This window comes from Gigantopelta aegis, chromosome 3, assembly GCF_016097555.1.
Source record: "Gigantopelta aegis isolate Gae_Host chromosome 3, Gae_host_genome, whole genome shotgun sequence".
Lineage (NCBI taxonomy): Eukaryota > Metazoa > Mollusca > Gastropoda > Neomphalida > Peltospiridae > Gigantopelta > Gigantopelta aegis.
Window position 1 is genome coordinate 55,871,006 of NC_054701.1, and position 20,422 is coordinate 55,891,427.

Sequence of the window (20,422 nt, forward strand, 5' to 3'; positions counted from 1 at the left end):
TTGATATAAGCATACAAAATAATACATATAAACTAGGTATCAAATTAAAGCTGAAAATGTCTACTTTCGTTTGGTATACGAAACTATGCATGTAAAGCTATCCTCACTTTGCGCTGTGCAAAAGAAAAGGGGAACCCCGTTTGTGAAAAAATGGCAGCGCCCATGGAAGACATGGATGGCGACGATGAACGATTCCATTGAGATTTCAGTCTGTACTATGTAAGTATTTAAAATTATTGATGCAATCGTTGACGGAATTGTTTGTTAACATGTTGCAATATATGTGTCGTTATTAATTATCTTTTAAATGATAATATTGATGATTAAATTGGAACAGGTGTATAAATATGTAAATATATTTGCTATGTCAATGTGGCCAATCGATTTATTTTTTTCGCGGCACGAGTAATGAGCTATTCGTTCAACTTTGTTAAATTGCTAACGTGAAATGGTCATTAGAACATAATGTGCATAAAACTAGTGTTTTATTAGTTTTATTTCTAATTAGTGTTCAAGCAGCATGGACCTATGAGTTCGCTACATTGGTCACGTGACCTTAATACAAGCTTTTTTATTTTTACTTTTTTTTCCAAACAAAATTTATATTATATTTAAAACTCCATGTTTAGATTATAGTTTTTAGGTTTTAGGTTATATAGGTTAATGCTAATACATGTCAGTTTGAACATACCTTACTGCACTGGCAAAAATATAACACCTGTTTGACTTTATCATTGATTTAAAAAAAAAAATTCAATTCAATTTATATGTTTAGCCCATCATACTGGAGGAAACCATTGTTTATACCAAGTGGCAGCACATACTTTTGATATTCTTGAGTTAATAAGCAAATATGTGTGGAAATGATTACTTTCACAAATCAATGTAATAACTCCTAAAATTTGGCACATTCGTCTCAGATGATAGTGATTTGCATCTTTATAACAGAATTTAAATGGACATTTGGTTATTAAAAAGTGTACTACAAAGAAATTCTTTTATATTGTAAATTACTGATTACTATAAAGTAATTGGTGTATATATATTTGCTTCCGCAAGTCTATTCTTCCTCACTTACAACACATGTGTGAAAATTGAAATGTTATAAAGTTATATGACTGAATAAGATGCACATAATCATCCTTTGATAATCATCAAGTTTATTAAAAATGTAGGAATTTGTATTTTGCATTAATTAGTCCACTATGTTATACAATGGGAAGCTGATTGCCAGTAACTGATGTTTACCCGATCTTCCTCTTCCTTCTTCAATCTGTCTTCCTCCTCAAGCTTCTTCTTTTCCTCCAGTAATCTTTCTTCTTCTTCTTTCTTGCGCTGCTCCTCTTCTTTCTTTTTCACTTCCTCTGCCCTCTTTTGCTCAGCATCTTTTTTCTTCTTTTCTTCCTCTTTCTTCTTTCTTTCCTCTTCTTCTTTTCTCAACTTTCGTTCTTGTTCATATTTATTTGACGTCCTTGTGTCTTTTAAGCTATAAAAGTGAATATGTGTAAATGATGCTGACATAACCAAGTGAACTCTGGAGATTATACAATGTTGCTACCTCCCAGTTAAAAGTAAAAAGCAAAAAAGTGTGGGGGGTATAATTCTGTCAGAAACTGATAAATTGCCATGAAAGTCAAACTTAATCTGTAACAGTACACAATAAAGCTATAAGCAAACTTTTGGCTCAATATCTGAAGTCACTGTGAAAAAAATCTGGAAAACAAATTTTTATATCTCCTAAATTCAAGGACCATAATTGTCAAAACTGGATAAATCGCCAAAACGTATCTGTAACAGTACATGATAAAGCTATACACAAAATTGCAGGTTAATATCTCAAGGCATTGTGAAAAAAACACCCGGAAAACTATATGTAGGACAAACAGAGATGAAACCTCCTGTTGGAGCGATAGGGCACTAATAACTCCATGTTTCGAAGATTTTGAAGATTAAACAAAATTTTGGCAAATTGTTCTGCTCATCTAGAGCTCGCTCTGTAAATACCCCTCCCACCCCACCACTAGTTGCTGCCATCTTCCAACACCTATTATGTAGTGCACGGAGATGTTCAGAAAAATAAAACTTATCCGATACAGTGGAGTGCTCACAACAAAGTCAAAAAGTAACACTGCAAAATAACTTCCTATTTCAGTACTTGTGTTTTTTGTTGTCCATCCTGTCAGGTTTGCTGGCCTTCTTGGGATCATGGCGGTCTGCTCTATCAGGGGCTCTAGTGCTCGTCCGCCTGTCGTCTCTACCATCATTCCTATACACAAAGAAGACACAAGTCAAATAGGTTACTACACTCAACGCATAATGTGTAAATAGAGAATTCTCTCTGAGTGTCTTGTGATATCATAATTTATCAGCGCGAGTTGATAAAAGTATGACATTTGAGGCTTGCCGAGGATTTTTATACTTTTATCAATGAGTGCTAATAAATTATGATATCACAAGACACGAGGGACGGTATTCTTTTTATCATCCATTATCATTCTTTTCATTTGCGACAATTGTAAACAATGTCAGTAATGTGGGTTGAATGTCACTATATTTGGTAGTGGTAGACTCATTAACTAGCAGAAAGATAGTGGCGTGATGTCACTAATGATAGGTTTAGTGCTGAAACATATACAGTGACGTAACAAAAGAAGTGATATCTCCTAGGAGAATATCACAAGAGATATCGCAAATTATAGTGCCAGTGATATGTCATATAAAAGCCTTTAATGGATGATAAAATATATTACTTTTAACGTACGCACTATCTAGATACACCAGCACTGTTATATATATGTAATTTGCATTTCGATATTAAGGATTTGTCTTTAATGATTAAATTAAGGGGTAATATAAGAGGTTTTGGTTAAAGCAAGTAATTTACAAAGTTAAAGTGCAATACATAAATATATTATACAGTGAAACTCCATCTAATGCAGTGGTTGCAAAACAAGGCGTCGCATGCGACGTTCACTACTCTCATTTCTGACGTCTATTTTCGCCACAGTTGCTCAGATTCCAGTTCGTATTTTCTTGGTTCTTGTCTGAATTTATAGGTCGGCTTCTATGGGTTAATTTCTTCAGGAAAACTTTGAGTTTCCCACGAATACAGCGTCCATTACAGCTCATTGCCTTTGTTTTTAAAATATTTTTTTTTATTCATGTGCAGAGTAGACTCAGTGATTTTCCGCGATTGCGGAAAACAGATGGAATTCCCATTGTGAAACGGAATTTACATTTGGAAACGGAATTACGTTTTTCCGTGAAGTTAAAAAAAATTAATACTATTTTACTACTGCCACACGCTGTAAAACTGATGGTTGACCCGTGCGCAGTACTATTGGCAAATGCTAGACTGGATTATGTGCTTCACGGTAAACCAAATGGTCACATTGGGAACCAATCAAATATTTCTCGAACGTTAGGTGGCTGAACTTGGGGCTGGTTTACTGCTTAGTCTGTTGCGCCTGCGCAGATGGGACAGTTTTTTTTCCAGGAGTAAATTCAGCCAGCAGTTTGTCACTAACGCTTGTCTTGGAAGACAGATTTTTTTACACTACACATTAAACCGAATGACCATTTCGAGAACCACCAGTCAAAATATGTTTGCAAATGTTTAGCAAAGAAACGGCTGGCTGAACGTTGTAATGTTTATTTCTGCTGTGTCATGCATACACTTCAATTTGCAGACAACGTTAGACTGTCAAAGAGATGATAAAATAAATGTTTACGTTTTGTGAACTCGTTGAATAAAGCAGTGCACTTAATTGTTGGACAATCATGCTTTATGTAGTTATTATAATTGTAGCCTTTGCTCCTGATGTGATTTTTCGCTACTGATATGTAAGCTTACTTTGATTTAATGAGAAATAGCGACGCATGTCGACACCAGTCATTGAGTAAATTTTCGGACCCTTTAATTTGTCACAACTTATGTTAGTTCAATTGTTAATTACATATTGTAGTCTGAAACGGAATTTACAAAAACATGAAATGGAAAATAGCTTTTTTTTTTTTTTTAAACGGAAAACCACTGAGTCATACTTGTTCTATTCTTGGGCCAACAATATCACCAACTATATACATTACATGTGGACAACACTGCACACCACATGACCCCAAAGTCATACGTTTGTATTATCTTTGCTGTAATGGAGAGAAGGCCCAGGGGTCTTATGCATGAACTGAGACAACCAAACGTTTCTGATAACCCATTGTCCCAGACTATATACGTCAAGACTTTGGCGCCACCAGTTCGCAATGCATGGACTGGATATGTGACTACGACAACAAAGTTCGAGACTTTAGCACGATTGTCACAGCGTTCGTTGTAATTCTATTTATAAACTAGGAAATCCCAAAATTTTATTTTTTAAACATTGAAATATATAAACGTATATAAAAAAACCTAAATATATTGATCAAAAATATTTCATTGTAATAAATATTATTAAATTTTATGAATTTAACATTGATTTGGTATAATTTAACTACTGGTACTCTTTACAATATTTTATGTGGTGAATATTGCTGATAAAGTTAATGTCGTGGGTGACCATGGTGGCACTGTGGCACAAATTATTAATAATGTTAGAAAATATGAAGAAAGCTGTGTCATAAAATCGGAGAAATTAGTGTTCCACAGAAACATGTTTGTTACTTTCTATATAATTTTGAATAATAGTTTTAAAATTAAAATCCATCACAGGATTACAAGCCATGCTATTTACAAATCCTAGATTTGCGACTGCCTATTAAACCATACCTGTAAATGATCAAAAACATTTTTACATAACATCGAAGGCAATTGGATACCCCGCTCCCAAGTAAAACAACACATGCATATACATGTATATACAGTAAAACTTATACTGGCATCATGCCTTTTACGTATCTATAAGAATTATATAACATATTCCTTGATTAACCAACACAATTTCATTATTTTTATATATTTTAATAAAATAATTTTATACGTTTCTGATTGGCTTTCTTCCCGTCCCATCCACTGCACCACAACTGGTATATTAAAAGCCATGGTATGTGCTGTCCTGCATGTGGGGGAAGTGCATATAAAACATCCTTTGCTGATTGAAAAATGTAGCGGGTGTCCTCTACGACTGTGAGTTAAAAATTACCAAATGTTTGACATCCAATAGCCGAAGATTCATAAAACAAAATCAATGTGCTCTAGTGTTTTCATTAAACAAAACAAACTTTTAACTTTAACAGGACTAAAATTTTATGACTCATTATCACTGTGTAGGACCGACATTGGATATTGGTGCTGTTATAGCTATCTGATCATCATGCTGCATATATTGGCACCACAATTGAACTACGGTAATAAAATTGTTTTAACATGTAACGTAAACATATAACTGATAACAAAGTAATTATACACGTAGACCTGTAGTTAAAGACTTTTAGCAAACAAATACGCCCACAATTAATTTTGAATAATAAATTTAAACGCCATTCAAAATTCTAAAAATAACTGGTACAGTCACATTTAAAAAAAGGAAATATATGCATTATTATGCGTAATGTGTTTTGCAATGTTAAAGTTATATGAAATTGTCAGAACTTGATTGGCAACAGTAAGTCATTAATAAAAAACACAACTTTAATCATTATTTTCTCTATTTGTGCTAGCATAATTTATCGCTACGACAGTACCAATATCCATTGTCGGTCCCACACTGTGATTGTTATAATGTACAAAATTAACACTTTTTGTCCAAATGGAAAGGGCTTTGATGACAGATGGTCTTAGACTTATCTAAAAGGTTTTTACACAAGGGTTTTTGAGGGGAATTTTTATTGTTCTTTTTACACCATGGTGTGTATTCAATATCGTCCCACATGTTGCTAATTAACTGAGGTCCATAGTAACAATATGTGAAATGTGAGACAATTTATTATGCTAGGGGAGTGAGGAGTTTCATTTATACAGTGTTCTAGCTAGCAATAAATAGAGAGGCGCTGCGCCCTGCCCCCGTTTTGTGCCGCCCTGCCATGTTTGTTTCCACACCGCCACTGATTATCGCCGCCCTGCCCTAATTCATTGTCAAAGAAAAATACAAAATCTTGCTTTCCTCTCAAAGCATGTACAGTGTTGTTACGGGTCTGAATTCCCAACTAAAAAACGTTTGACAATACATTGTTTGGCCACAGTTGTGAAAGCCGACAGCAGTAACGTGATATGTTTTTTTCTTTTCTATTGTTAGTCAATATGACTGCAGACGAGCAGACAGGCAATCTTACAAAGCTTGAATGCGAAGTAATCCTCACACCGTCACGCACATAACCACACACCTAGTTGAAAGTAGACCATCATGATAAACTTCGACAGAACGTCAAATGCGAAATTTTTGAAAGTAATTGTTGCCTTTGCAAATATCCAGACCAGGATACATATAGATTTAACTGATGTCAGTAGTCCTTATCAATTATCAGTGACACATTGATTGCATCTTTATAATATGGCACAGAGTAAACTAGCAACACTGGTTATTTGGTCTATGCAGGCATAACTGTGTTTTGTTAAAAGCATGTCTACAAAAGCTATTTAATGAAATCTATCTAGACCTTGACATGCAATAATTAATAGCCGTTTTTAAATGCAGTGAGCAACTTGTTACAAATATGTCCTTATGTCCTTTTTTAAAATTTGTTTGTTCTTTTATTTCTTTATTTCTTTTTATTTCTTTCTAATCATTCTCTTGTTTTCATTTCTTGATTTCTTTTAATTATTTCATTTATTTATTTTAAATTACATTTGGGCATGATATTAAATGGTATAAATACTATATATAACAAAAAAAGAATATGATTTTTTAGGTGATCCAACCTTTTGTAAAACATTTTAATAGTTAAAGTTTGATTTTATTTAACGACACCACTAGAGCATATTGATGTATTAATAATCGGCTATTGGATGTCAAACATTTGCTAATTTTGAAATTTAGTCTTAGAGAAAAACCTGCTACTTTTTTCCATTAGTTTCATCGTTTATATACACCATCCCACAGACAGGATAGCACATACCATGGCATATTCCAGTCGTGTTGCACTGGCTGGAACGAGATTTTTTTAATAGTGTCTATATTTAGTACATTAGTACAATAATATTGCATACGGCGATAAATGTACTGTTTCATCAAACATCCAAATTTAAGAATAATAAATTTGGGTTTAGAAATTGATTGTCCCCCTCCCTCCAAAAACGTTTTGTAAATTAAAACCAGCATAGATATTCCTACATATATGATATTTATGAATGTAAAAAATTTGATCATATCCAGCACTTGCTTTAAAAATAAGATTTTCGTGTTAAAAATGCCCTACAATTAAATAAGCGCCCTGCCCCATCAAAATCCTAGCTAGAACACTGTTATATATATAGTAGGATACAAAAGTTAAGGTCGACGACAGTCTCTTTTTGCACCCTTGTTTTGGCTTCGTACACAGTAAATAAAACATATCCAACGGTAATTTTTTGATATGATATATTTGACAAAAGGTACTTTTTATTTCTTTCATCTTTTGAAACTTAAAATTAATATTTTGTCCAGAATTATGAAAAATAAAATACCAACCTGAAAACGTTGTCCGCTTGTTATAGAAATTTGACAGGGGTCAAGGTTAGTGGACCAGTTTTTATTTTAATGTGGCAAAGCATTGTAATAATATATTCTGACATTACTAATGATAAACCTACATGTACCTGTATAAATTTTCTGCAGATCTATGTGGAATCAATATCTCAAATAAAATTTGAAGGGAGGAAACATCCAACAAAAACAATAGCGACTTAGTGGTTCCCAGTCTATTGCTCCAATCATATTATTATACTGGGTACGAGTTGGGGGAGATAGCGGGGGGGGGGGGGGGGGGGGGGGGGGGAGCACCCGGCCAACAGCAGGGACAGTTGCCCACCCAACACCAATTTTTTTTTATTCAAACTTAAAGAAAATTCTCTTCTTAACCATTTAAGGAGTTATAGACTATTAACTACTCAGTTGCCCCCTCATACCCAAACAAAAAATCCTAGCTACGGCCCTGGATATTGTTATGGCATAGCATTAGACTGGGTACGAGCTCGAAAATACTGTTACTTAACTTCACCAATAAATGATGACTTTCATTATTTAGCAAAAAATAAAAATGCAGGATTTAAAAAAAACCCAGCATTATATGGTATCCCAGTGGGATACTGGGTTATTGAAGTCTGGTATCCAAAATTAAATTTTGGTATCCCCGGGATATCGGGATACCATTAATCTCGAACACTGCCTATTGACATGTAGTTGATAAATTATATACAGTTGTTATGAAAACACATCTCTGAGTAACTTTATAAAAGTTTATTTCCGGTGAGCATGCCCCCAAAACTTGCATAAAGATCTTGCACCCTTTGAGAGCTTGGACAATTAGCCTTCGACAAACATAAATTGCCCTTTTTATAATTTTGAGCGATTTCGTCCTTCCAACAGTCCCAGACTTTGGCTTGTCTACATTCTTATTTTTCGTGAAAGTCTCAGTATTCGTAAATAGTCCGAGACAACAACATTGTCTCGATTCATGCACTAGACCCCAGCAGAGGGTCGCTTGTCAGACTGTTGTAATGAAAGAAATAACTGATCCAGTCTTACAAATTTGCTTGATGCTAGATTATTCCTGCAGTTTAATCAAATACTTTTGCAAATGCCAATTTACCGTCAACAACATCCCATGTGGTTATACAAATCAGTCATCATTATTAATATTGGTAATTTAGTATTACAATCACCCTACTATTAAGACCAATCTTAACACATCCAGGGGATGGTTGCAGTTACGGAGTTTCACTGTATTCATTATCATTGCAAACTTTTTCACCATTACTGGGTATAAAATTTTTGTTATTTCGGAAATACTGCTATTTCAATAATGCTTTATTTTATAAATCAAAGGTTGCAAATTGTAAATGACTAATTACTTACAAATATCTGTCTCTGCCACTCTTGTAGCCTTCTGAAGGACCATCACCAGCTCCTTTTCCTGTAAACCTTCCTCCTTGTTTAGGTAGTACACCACGTCTGTCTCCTCCCCTTCTTCCATCATCCCGGTCTCCAGTTCTCCTTCCATCATCCCTGTCTCCACCCCTCCTTCCATAATCTCGGTCTCCACCCCTTCTTCCATCATCCCTGTCTCCACCCCTCCTTCCATCATCCCTGTCTCCACCCCTCCTTCCATCATCCTTGTCTCCACCCCTCCTTCCATCATCCTTGTCTCCACCCCTCCTTCCATCATCCCTGTCTCCACCCCTCCTTCCGTCATCTCTGTTGACAGTCTTTCCAATAATTTTATCTCCAGTCTTCCTTCCATCATCTCTGTTTCCAGTTCTCTTAACACCATCATGGTCTCCTAATCTCCTAGCCTCATCTGTGTTTTCAGTCCTCTTGCCATTATCTCCATCTCCTGTTCTCCTTGCATCATCAGGTCTTCCATCATCCCTTTCTCCAGTCGTAATACTATCCTTCCCTCCCCCTCCCGTTCTTGAATCTTCAGGTCTTCCTTCATTCCTTTCTCCAGTGGTCTTACTATCCTTCCCTCCCCCTCCCGTTATTGAATCTTCAGGTCTTCCTTCAGTCCTTTCTCCAGTCGTCTTACTATCCTTAACTCCCCCAACGCCTTGTCCTCCATCTTTCCTCAATCTACTTTTATCACTGGGCTCCATCTTGGCCCTTCAAAACTCAAACAAATCACTCCATTGTCCTGTCACATTGTTAACATATTACTTGTTAGTGTATGCCAGTGCAGAATTTAAACATCCATTTAGCTTCATCCAGAGGTTTGAACATATGAGGTGTATGAGACCATAAGAAACCATTGCAGGTCTGAAAGAATAATACATTTGTATCATGACTAAACAAAAGAAAAGGCAGGCACACCATCCAAGATTATTAATTAAGTTAATTATTTAGCTTGTCCGTTAGTTAATAAGATTACAAGTATGTACCTGTACTGTTATGCCAGAAGCAGGAGACTTTTACTTAATATTTAACATGCTCAGTTATGTGTATTATAATTTTTAGATTTGTTTAACCAGTGAGTTAGCTAATCTCAATATACATTCTGACCCAATCTAATTAAAATTAGCTCCACTATTACATGTGGATCTAACACCAGCCAGTTGGAGCTCATGTCCACCAATCAAAACCTTACTTGCAGAATCCTGCCAGTGATTTAAAACTAACAACACTGCGTAGTCCCCAATGTCCAGGTAACATTTCGTCTGTAAATAATAATTTAAATATTGACCAATCACACTTCGCCTTTTATAACGTTATTTGGGAGCATACAAATTCTAAAAATATCGGGAGAGTCTATTTTAGTGGCGCAGTACAGCGAACCATACCAATACATACAGGGAGGGTTATCAGTCTTCAGTTTTACATTAAAAATTATTTATTTATTTATAAAAAACCCCAAACTAAATCAGTCTTCAGTTTTACATTACAAATTATTTATTTTATAAAATAAAACATGTTTTAAGGCATTCGTAATTCACACGAAACATGTCGTATACCCTCAGGATAATTCGGAATGTTTTCAAATTATTTTTAAATCACTGGCAGGATTCTGTAAGTAAGGTTTTGATTGGTGGACATGAGCTCCAACTGGCTGGTGTTAGATCCACATGTAATAGTGGAGCTAATTTTAATTAGATTGATTCTGACTAATGGTCAACTTCTGTCCTGCACTAATATCCACATTAATAGTTAGTTAACCGATACAGGTGTTTGTCATTGTTTATTAAGCTTTCAAAGAGGCGCGATTATTTCATAACACTTTCTGTGGTGTCCTAATTACTGGGGAACTGCCATCATTCTTTAAAAGGTGACCACTGGCAGACAGTAGAGGTATGATCGCATGCCGGTGTAGACAGTAGGGGCAAGATCGCACGCTGGTGTAGACAGAGCTAATTACTACATGAACCATTTTTTTCGTTCCTGAATTTGCATCCGAAGTCCAGAATAGAAGGCATCCGGTGTCGACAGCGCTTTTTTTCCCTAATAAATTAATGGTAGCTGGATGGGACTTTAAAACTGTGCCAGTTTACACATAATGCCTGTTTAGATAGATGCCAGTTTGGACAGAGTCCACTCTGTGTGTGTGTACACAAACTGTGTGTACACAAACTGTGTGTTTGTGTGTGTATGTATGTATGAATATATATATATATATATATATATATATATATATATACATACATACACACACACACACACACACACATACACATATACAATACACAAAAAGTTTGTATTATGAAATACAAGGCCAATATCTCATTCTAGGCTTGGTACCCTCCACTGACATAGGCAGGTTTTTATATTGGAATTGGGGAAGGGGAACAACCCACACTATGTATATACCTGTGTATGTATGATTTTATAAAATTTTATAAAAACATTTTTAAAGTTTGATGGGGTGGGGGCGTGTTCCTGTGTGGGCCTCTTCCCTACGCCACTGCAGGGACGTAACACTTTTCAAAGAGGCACTTTTGTGGGTTATATTTGTTGTATTTGTGAAAATGTCCTCAAATGAATTTGAAAGAAGAGTCTGGCAACCTCGAGCCGTACCACTATATTTTACACTGCCGCCCTTGCTCTGGTACCCTCACTGCCTCCTGTCCGCTCATCCTTTTGAACTCTAGTTTAGTTTGTGCTCATACGCAATCGCAGAACATGTGCCGGTGGGGATACAGGCTTGGAATAGATATGTTTTAAAAATAATAAAAATAGGTGTCGGCCACCTTAAATAATTGTCGTAATCCCAAGGGATGAAGTGGTCACTGCAGATCCTATCCCATCCATTACGCACAGGTTCTGTTTAAGAACCACTTCTATGCAAACCTTGTGATTGTCGGTTTGTTTAAAGTTTGGAAAAACTGCTGCTTTGATACATCCAAACACTAAACAATGGTTCACCATATTTTACATTTGAAAACTATCTCCAAAAGAATATTCCAGTAAAATGTCAGCCTAAACAGTTTTTAAAAAATTGGAGGCCAATCTCATTGTTAAACTTTTCATATAAAATTGCATCAGCTGCTATAGCACAAAGAAAAAAATTAGTGTTGCCTATTATAATTAGCGAAGAACAAAAAGGTTTTATGTCAGGACGATATATAGGTTAGGTAACAAGACTACTATATATCATGGAGTATACAGAAATTCAAAAAATGTCTGGCTTATTAATGTTAATTGACTTTGAAAAGGCATTTGATTCTGTAGACTGGGGATTTATTTTTAATGTTCTGAAATATTTTGGTTTTGGTCCTTCAATACAAAAATGGATTTCTATTTTTCATAAAGATTCTCAATCTAGTGTTCTTGTTCTTGCTTCATCCTTTTTTAAATTAGAAAATGGTTGCCGTCAGGGGGATCCGATATCTCCATATATATTTCTCATTTGTGGTGAGATTATTAATAGGATGTTAAAAAAATATATATATATATAAAAGGTTTAACAATTGGAAATATAGAATTTTTGTTCACTCAATTTGCAGATGACACAACAGTAATTTTAGATGGAACAGAAAAAAGCCTCTATGCAGTTCTAAATACGTTGGAGATTCATGCAAGATTTTCGGGCCTTAAAGTTAACGTGGAGAAAACTAAGCTAATATGGATAGGTTCTAAGAAGAGGAGTAGATACAAATTAAGTAAAGAATGGAAATTTGATTAGACACAAACGTTTGATACTGACTTAGAAAATATGGTACAGATTGATTATAAGAATAAATTAAATTCAATAAAGAATTTGTAAAAAATTTGGTCTAGTAGAACTTTAACACCATTGGGGAGAAATGTAATATTAAAGAGCCTTATTTTACCAAAATTAAATCATCTATTATAAATCCTTCCTAATCCACCTGATGACGATATTCAACTACTACAGAGGCAATTCTTTTCTTTCGTATGGAATGGAAAACTAAGCATACTGAAATGTAAAAAAATATGAAAGATGGTGGTATTAAAAGTTACATTAATAGAAGAATTTATTAAAGCACAAAAAATTGCTTGGATTAAAAGATTAGTTATTCATGAGTAAAACATTTTGGGTAATATAATGGGTTTTTACTCTGTAGGAATAGAAAAACACTGTCAATATATTTATAATTATTTCTGGAAAGAAATATTAATGGTGTGGGGAACATATCTTAAAAAATACAAATTAAACTCCGTGTTTGAAAAGATAATGTCAGAATATATTTGGAATAATAATGACATAAAAATAAATGGAAATTCAATATTCTATAGAGATTGGTTCTAAGAAGGAAAAAATTTTATTAATGATTTATTTCACAATAGAGGAAAATTGTTTAACTTATCATGAATTTAAGTTGGCTTTTAATATCAATACTATTTTTTTAACTTATCAAGGTGTAATTAATGCGGTAAAACAATATTTCAAATTGTGTAAAGTTAAACTAAAAAATAAGTTGCCGTCTCCTATATTGCCATATAATATTACAATGTTAAATACAACTGTTAGAGGAAGTAAACATTACTATAATACTTTACTAAATTTGTCGTTCTCAAAATCGGCATACAACCTTAACTGTACTTTTTCAAATTCTGAATGGAAAAATATAAATACAATTCCTTTATGTTGTACTGATAGTAGTGAATTGCGCTAGTTTCAGTTTAAAATAATTCATAATATACTTCCTGTTAATACCTATTTATATAAAATTGGTTATATTTCTTGTCCAAAGTGTAATTTTTGTAATTTAGAAATTGGTACAATTATTCATTTATTTCGGGAATGCAATTTAGTCAACTCAATTTTGACTGATGTTCAGAACTGGATTCATGTAAAAATGGGCAGCAACATTAAATTTAATAAAGAAAATGTAATTTTTGGTTTTAAAACCAGAAATAATAATCCCAATTAATGCCATTGTATTTGTTACAAAACACTTAATGTTTAAAAGTCATTTCAATGCACATGTACCCAGTTTGAAATGGATCCAAAAAGAGTTGACTGAATACTATTATGTGACTAAAGCAACAGCTTTTACCGTGTACAATTATGATAAATTCACAAAATTTTGGTCAATTTGTCACAATTTATTTAAAACTTAGATTGTATTTTTTTCTCTTCTCTTTTTTGGATATTTAGTATGTTTTCGGTCTCCTTTTGACTTTTTCATACATGTATGTTGGATTATTAGTCACATATATTTGATTTTCTAGCTAAATATATCTTTAACTACTTTATTTTTCATGTAGTTAAATATCTCTGTCATATTCTCTGTATAAAGGTCTAAAAGTCTGCGAATCATGCTTTCATGTTATCCCAGTTAGCGCATCACGGTGTCAAGTGACTTAGCTCTTAGAGTTGACAGGCGTTTTGGCAAGTGATGGGAAAAAAGCATATCATATCAGGTGTGGGGAAAAATAAAATTGTCAATTGGTCCCACTTGATGTCGTCACACTGGGGGGGGGGGGGGGGAGGAGGAAGGTGGAAAAAGAAAGGAATAAAACAAAACAACATTTAAAATATATTTGCCCCCCCCCCCAAAAAAGTGACATTTGTATAGTTTTATCTTGAATCATGAACGCGAAACGATAAACATGAAACTTTTTTTTTTATCACATCAGTGAAAAACCCCAACAAATTGTATATATACTTGCGGAAAAAAGTTCCTGTGCACCAAATAATATTGCATATAGAATATAATTGACTTGAAATCTTGTCATACATATTTCGGTAAATGAATGTGTAACCACTCACTTCGATATTCCACAGGTGTCCTGTCAATTGCACGAGCTATTCATGCTTTGTGATATAAAAACAAGTTGCATTGCTAGCATTCTTGGTCACATGCTCCTGTTTGACATAATTTTTCTTATAATTGGACACTAAAACTTTTGTATGGATTCTCATCACTCAAAAAATACTTGTGTTGGTATCTGATCGTCGTCAGTGTGATGCCACGCCTCCAAGAAAATGATCTTCTTCGAACGATGGGTATTATTGAGGTTAGAATGGCACAAACGTTGTTGCTAATCATTTTGGTGTTCATTGGTGTTCATGAGAACACTATGCTGTGTCTGTGGAGATGTTCTCGACAGTTAAGGGATATTAGGGATCTTCCATATGAAAGGAGTCAACACTTAAATTCACGTTAATAAATTGTCAATATCAAGTGGGTTTACATATGGAATCATTTGGAAATGACAAGTTTAACATCCCAATACATCCCTGAGTTAAGGCCAATCAGTGGAAGAACTGTACGCAACCGATTAAGTGATCACAAAGTACGACCATGACCAACCATCAGTACGTCGTTCTGTTACATCATCACCGACGGCTCACCAAGCATTGTGTAGACCGTACTTCAAGTTCAGAAGACAGGAGAGGATCACTGTACTTTTAACAGATAAATAGTACATCTATGTAAAACGCAATATTTTTTAAAGATAAGTCTCACTGAAATTGTAATGATGCACAGGAACTTTTTTCCTTGAGTATATTTTACATAATGGAATAAATAATATAAAAAATTAATAAAAGTTATGAATTTTAATTCCCATATATGTATAAAACGTACGAGTATTCAGTACTGTGTCCTGAAAATTAATAAAAGATGGCACAGTTGAAGCATTTGACAACCTGAGCTAGCACATGTTTAGACAAAGAGAGTAATAACATCATTACTGATGAAATTTGACCTCTGCTGGCTCTAGAGATAAAGTACATGTAGCTGTTCTGCTTACTCCCACTTGTTAACAAAAAAGGTGGAAACCTTTTGTTAATTTTTAAATCCTTTATAATTATTGGATACACTACATTGAACAGTCAACAATAAATACATTTATTGATTATTTCAGTATATTTTATGCTATTTCAAGCAGTTTGTATTGCACAAAAGCCTTTTGCTTCTGACTAGGACACTCGACCCCGACAGAGCTCCATACACAGGTGTTGACAGGTGTTGATTGTAACCAGTTGCAAATTCTGGATCCTTGGTTTTAATTGGAGTGTAATACCTTGATGGCTCTATAAACCAAAAATGGTGCTATCGTTAACGTCTGTTTAATCTCTTGACCGGCTCAGTGACTTTGACAAATGTCTAGCCTAGTGGCATTCGATTGACACTACTGTAGGTCCGACTTCAATGACTGGCGATATACTTAGGCAGACTTTAAAAGTCTGAAACACCAGCCATATTGACCACTATTTATTTATTATTTTAAATCATGCACGAGATACCGATGTTTGGGCAGGCCGGTCCACTTGACGGATAGGAATTTGTTCCAATAAAAGAAATGGACAGGTGCTTCGGACCGACAAGAATGACAAAAGTGGGACCGGCAAATGCACGTTTTTAAAAAATAATTTCTGTCTCAGAGATCGAGAATCGGTCCCAGACCGGGAAAAAAGGGCTTTCCCCCACCCCTGCTTTAGATACCAAACAATAGTGAATTATTTTTTGATAAACATGGACCTTTAACATTTTGGTTCGGACTTTAAGTTATGTATCATATTACAAAAGATTCTTAAAAGATACAAACTGATTCTCTCATTCTGAAATGTTTTACTCGAAATTTGGTAGACGTATCCAGTAAAAATGTTTTAAAAAATAAATTATATCACGTGACCTAAGCCATTGTGCATTTGACATGAAATTCTATTTGTGTGAGTGTTGTTTGTTTTTGTTTTTAAAGTGACACTGGGATAAAAATAAAATTTCAAGAACTATCTGTAGTCTCATTAACAATTTGAAGACAATAAAATGAAACGTTTAAAGGGACATTCCTGACTGTTGCATTGTAAGATGTTTCTGACTAATCAGGGGTTTCCCTAGAGCGATAAGCCGACACGGCCCATGCTCCCTTAGCCAGCCAAGTAAGCGCCTTCATGTCTGGTAAGCGCCTTAACTGCAGGACCGTGTCGGCTTAATTTGTAACATGTATACAAAACAATGGAGCTGTGATCCGTAACGTCATTCACCATACATTATCACACTTCCATTTGGTATCTCTGCAATTCTTTAGATGTTCACTTTGAGGTCCATTGATCGCACCGTTTTAATTGTCGGCGGGCCTGTGCTGGTCACGTGGTACAGGTGATCGGCTACTACTAATCCGCCAGATAACTGCTTGTTGTAATAGTGTATGTATGCTTGGGAATTACGCATCAAGACATACCTATTACCTATTAATTGAATAAACATCTCTGAAGGTGAAATTCTTGAGTAAAAGATGTCACCATTATTTTAATTTTGTAAAGTCTTTGAACCAAACCGACACTGCTTGTCAATTTGAATACACATGCCAGTTCAGGGCCGAAAGACATGTCGGCTATCCCAAGGGCCGAGTTCAGCCAGACCGAGCGAAAACAAAACGTTCGCTACACTGGTTTGTGCGCTTCACGTTAAACCAAATGGACACTACGGACACCAATCAAATAGTTCGCGAACGTTAGGAAGAACGTTCGTTGGCTGAACTGAGGAAAGCTCGGCGTAATATACGTCACGCTTCAGAGTCAGCTGACACCCACGTGTCAAGAGACATCGTTGCGGACATGAACAATACGATTACATGGAAGTAAATCTTGATGTAAATGTGTAGAAAAACAATAGTTGTTTGCATCAATGAATACCTAACTGCAGTTTCGTTATTTCCTTTGTCTTTGTTAATTTTGTAGCTATGGTCGAGAGCACGCACTGAGATCGCGAGCGCAGGAAGTGAACATGCAGTATTTATACAAATTGCAGTTAAACGTACACTGAATTAGTTTACAATAATCATGTTTGTTAGATAATGCTAGATATGTATTTGTTAAACTGTGAGGTGACAAGCATTTAACACGACGCTGAAATCAACAGCAACAACATGTCGCAAATTATGAAATTGTTGGGGGTGGGGAATTGATGGGGGTTTTTTTTTAAAGATTTAACCCCCCCCCCCCCCCCCAAAAAAAAAAAAAACCCCACAAAAACAACCCCAACATGATTTGGTTTTCAACCCACTACCCCACTTCTTTTGGCTTGATTTTTGTGTTATAATGATGCTATATATGTAAGCGCCTTAAAAAAATCCTGGGGAAAGGCCTGCTAATAATATATTTCTATGATTAAACTTACATATCAAATATATTTTCTTGTTTAGAATATCAGTGTCTGTATATTCAATGTGTTTCTGGATGTCTTCAAATAATTTCATACGTAACAAAACAAATTATTTTAGGAAATAAAATGAAATTTAACGCAGTACAAATATTAGTACAATCAGAAACATGTTTAATATACAGTCACTAATATTTTATGCATAAAATATATTTGATTAAATTGATATGTATCGTCAACGTCCCTAACTGCGTTATGCTTCCAATTCCGTTCACTTTGTTTTCTTGTGCACAGTTCGCGCAATCAAAATCCGATTTGTTGTCATCGGCATGTCATTCATTTATGAGGTTTATCTTCACAGTTCAGGAACATTTTCATAAACAAAGTTGAGAAAAGTAAGTATCTAAATACAAAACTTTACAAAGAACTAAAACCATTAATTTTACTAAGTCGTTTTTGTTTATTCCTTAAAATTACCGATATCGGGTCTACATGACTCGTAGAAATCGACTTAAAATGGAGAAAGACTAATTAACATTCGCTGCACATCACATGATTTCACACGTGCCAGATTAACAAAGCCAAAGCATTTAATTTTTACGATTTTTAAACCCCTGATGTTTGAATTTGTTTTCAATTATTATATTCGATCTGAAAAGGTATGCTACATTTTAGTGCATCTATTGTAGTAAATAGTATTCATAATCCATTCATAACAATTGTAAATAATTGTGAGTGTATAAATTGTGTTAATTATGAATCGAATTCATTAAAAATATATATTTTACAAACCATTCACTGGTATAAACGTAATTATTTCAGTATTGACATCAAATGTTAGCGATGTGTGTTGATAAAACGCGGACAGGACCAGAAGGCTTGACAAATTGAATGTTTCCTTTAAAAACAAAATTAAATTAAGTGTTCGTCAACTGTGCATAGTTAAGAAACATATATTTTTTCATATAGTGGTGTTAAAAATGGAAAATGATGAACCGCACATGCGCGTTACGATACTTTTTGCAAATGCATGCGCCTGAACGCATAGGTTTATCCTGTCTAGCCATTCCGCCATTAGCTGTTTCTGGACAACGGTTCCGAGGAATTATGCTCGGAACGAAATTGCGGTCAAAATAACGATTACCATCACATTTTCCCACCCTAATCGTATATTGTGATCTATTTCGAAACTCACTGAGACCAAGAAATATTTACTTTGAAATGATCTTCACTTTGAATTAAAGGATTCCTCCAGCAGCCACTTTCTAGCAGCCAATTACACTGCTCGAAATAGATCACAATAGCAAAATTCCTTGGAACCGTTTTCCAGAAACAGCTAATGACAGAATGGCTAGGCAGGATAAACCTCGCCGTTGTGTTTGCACGCGAGGTTAATCTTGATGAACAAGAACACAGTTAGAAACAGCGCACTCTTTCCTGTTTACCGGAGGGTGCTTCACTTTTGTTTACTACAATGGATTTGTTTTACATCCACATTGTTGATTTTTTACGTTAATTGATTGCAATCTATTTTGTTTCACGTATCGTTGCTGAAAAATGTAGAACAGTATTTCCTTAAATATCATATTCGTGTTTTTGTCGTTAGGTGAACCGCTAAAAAAAGTCTGTTAGTTGACAACATCTTTAAAATTGAAGAAAACTCAGGCTGTCCCTTTAATGTACGAAAATGAAATGTAGCGGCGGTGTGGTCGAGATTGTCCGCATTTTGTCAATGTCCGCAGATTGTCAATGTCCGCAAATACCCGAATCTTCCCTATGTCGTAACGGCTGATGTGTTAAATAGCCATAACTACATCAACGTTACTTCAGCGCTTAAGTTTCATGACACAAATATGTTGTAATACATTGGAATCAAATTACCTGACATGTGTACCTTAATGGAAATTAAAATTATGTTACGGAAACAAGTAATACATAAACTGACAAATGGTATATCATTTAAAACACAATTTTTTTCATTTAATTTTTTACTATGAAAATGGCGTCCGATTCCACTTCGGGTATGTCGTAAATTTGGAGTTATTCCCCTTTAACAATCTCATTTTGTATATTTGAACCGGTGTCACATATAATTTGCACTCCCCTGAATTTGCACTCCACGGTCAACATTATACGTAGAATAAGCACTCCCCAGTGCATATTATACATGTAATATTCGCTCCCCCAGTCTATATTATATGTATAATATGCACTCCCTCTGAATAATATGCACTCATTACACGTAGGCTATAATACGTTTTTAAACATTCACAGTTATATTTGTGG

The 20,422-nt window shown here is 34.8% G+C and overlaps 1 protein-coding gene across 2 annotated transcripts in view; it reads right to left on the minus strand.

Annotated features, from left to right (window-relative positions):
* The window catches only part of LOC121368274 (regulator of nonsense transcripts 2-like), a 66,220-nt gene extending 46,068 nt beyond the window's left edge, over positions 1–20,152 (minus strand). For both annotated transcript variants that reach the window (XM_041492931.1, XM_041492932.1), the window contains exons 1-4: positions 20,018–20,152; positions 8,988–9,884; positions 2,156–2,266; positions 1,249–1,486 (exon numbers count right to left, since the gene is read on the minus strand). In XM_041492931.1, the coding sequence (XP_041348865.1) occupies positions 1,249–1,486; positions 2,156–2,266; positions 8,988–9,724 (1,086 nt within the window). In that variant the 5' untranslated portion in view covers positions 9,725–9,884; positions 20,018–20,152. The remainder of the gene's footprint in view (positions 1–1,248; positions 1,487–2,155; positions 2,267–8,987; positions 9,885–20,017) is intronic.
* Positions 20,153–20,422: the final 270 nt, after the last annotated feature.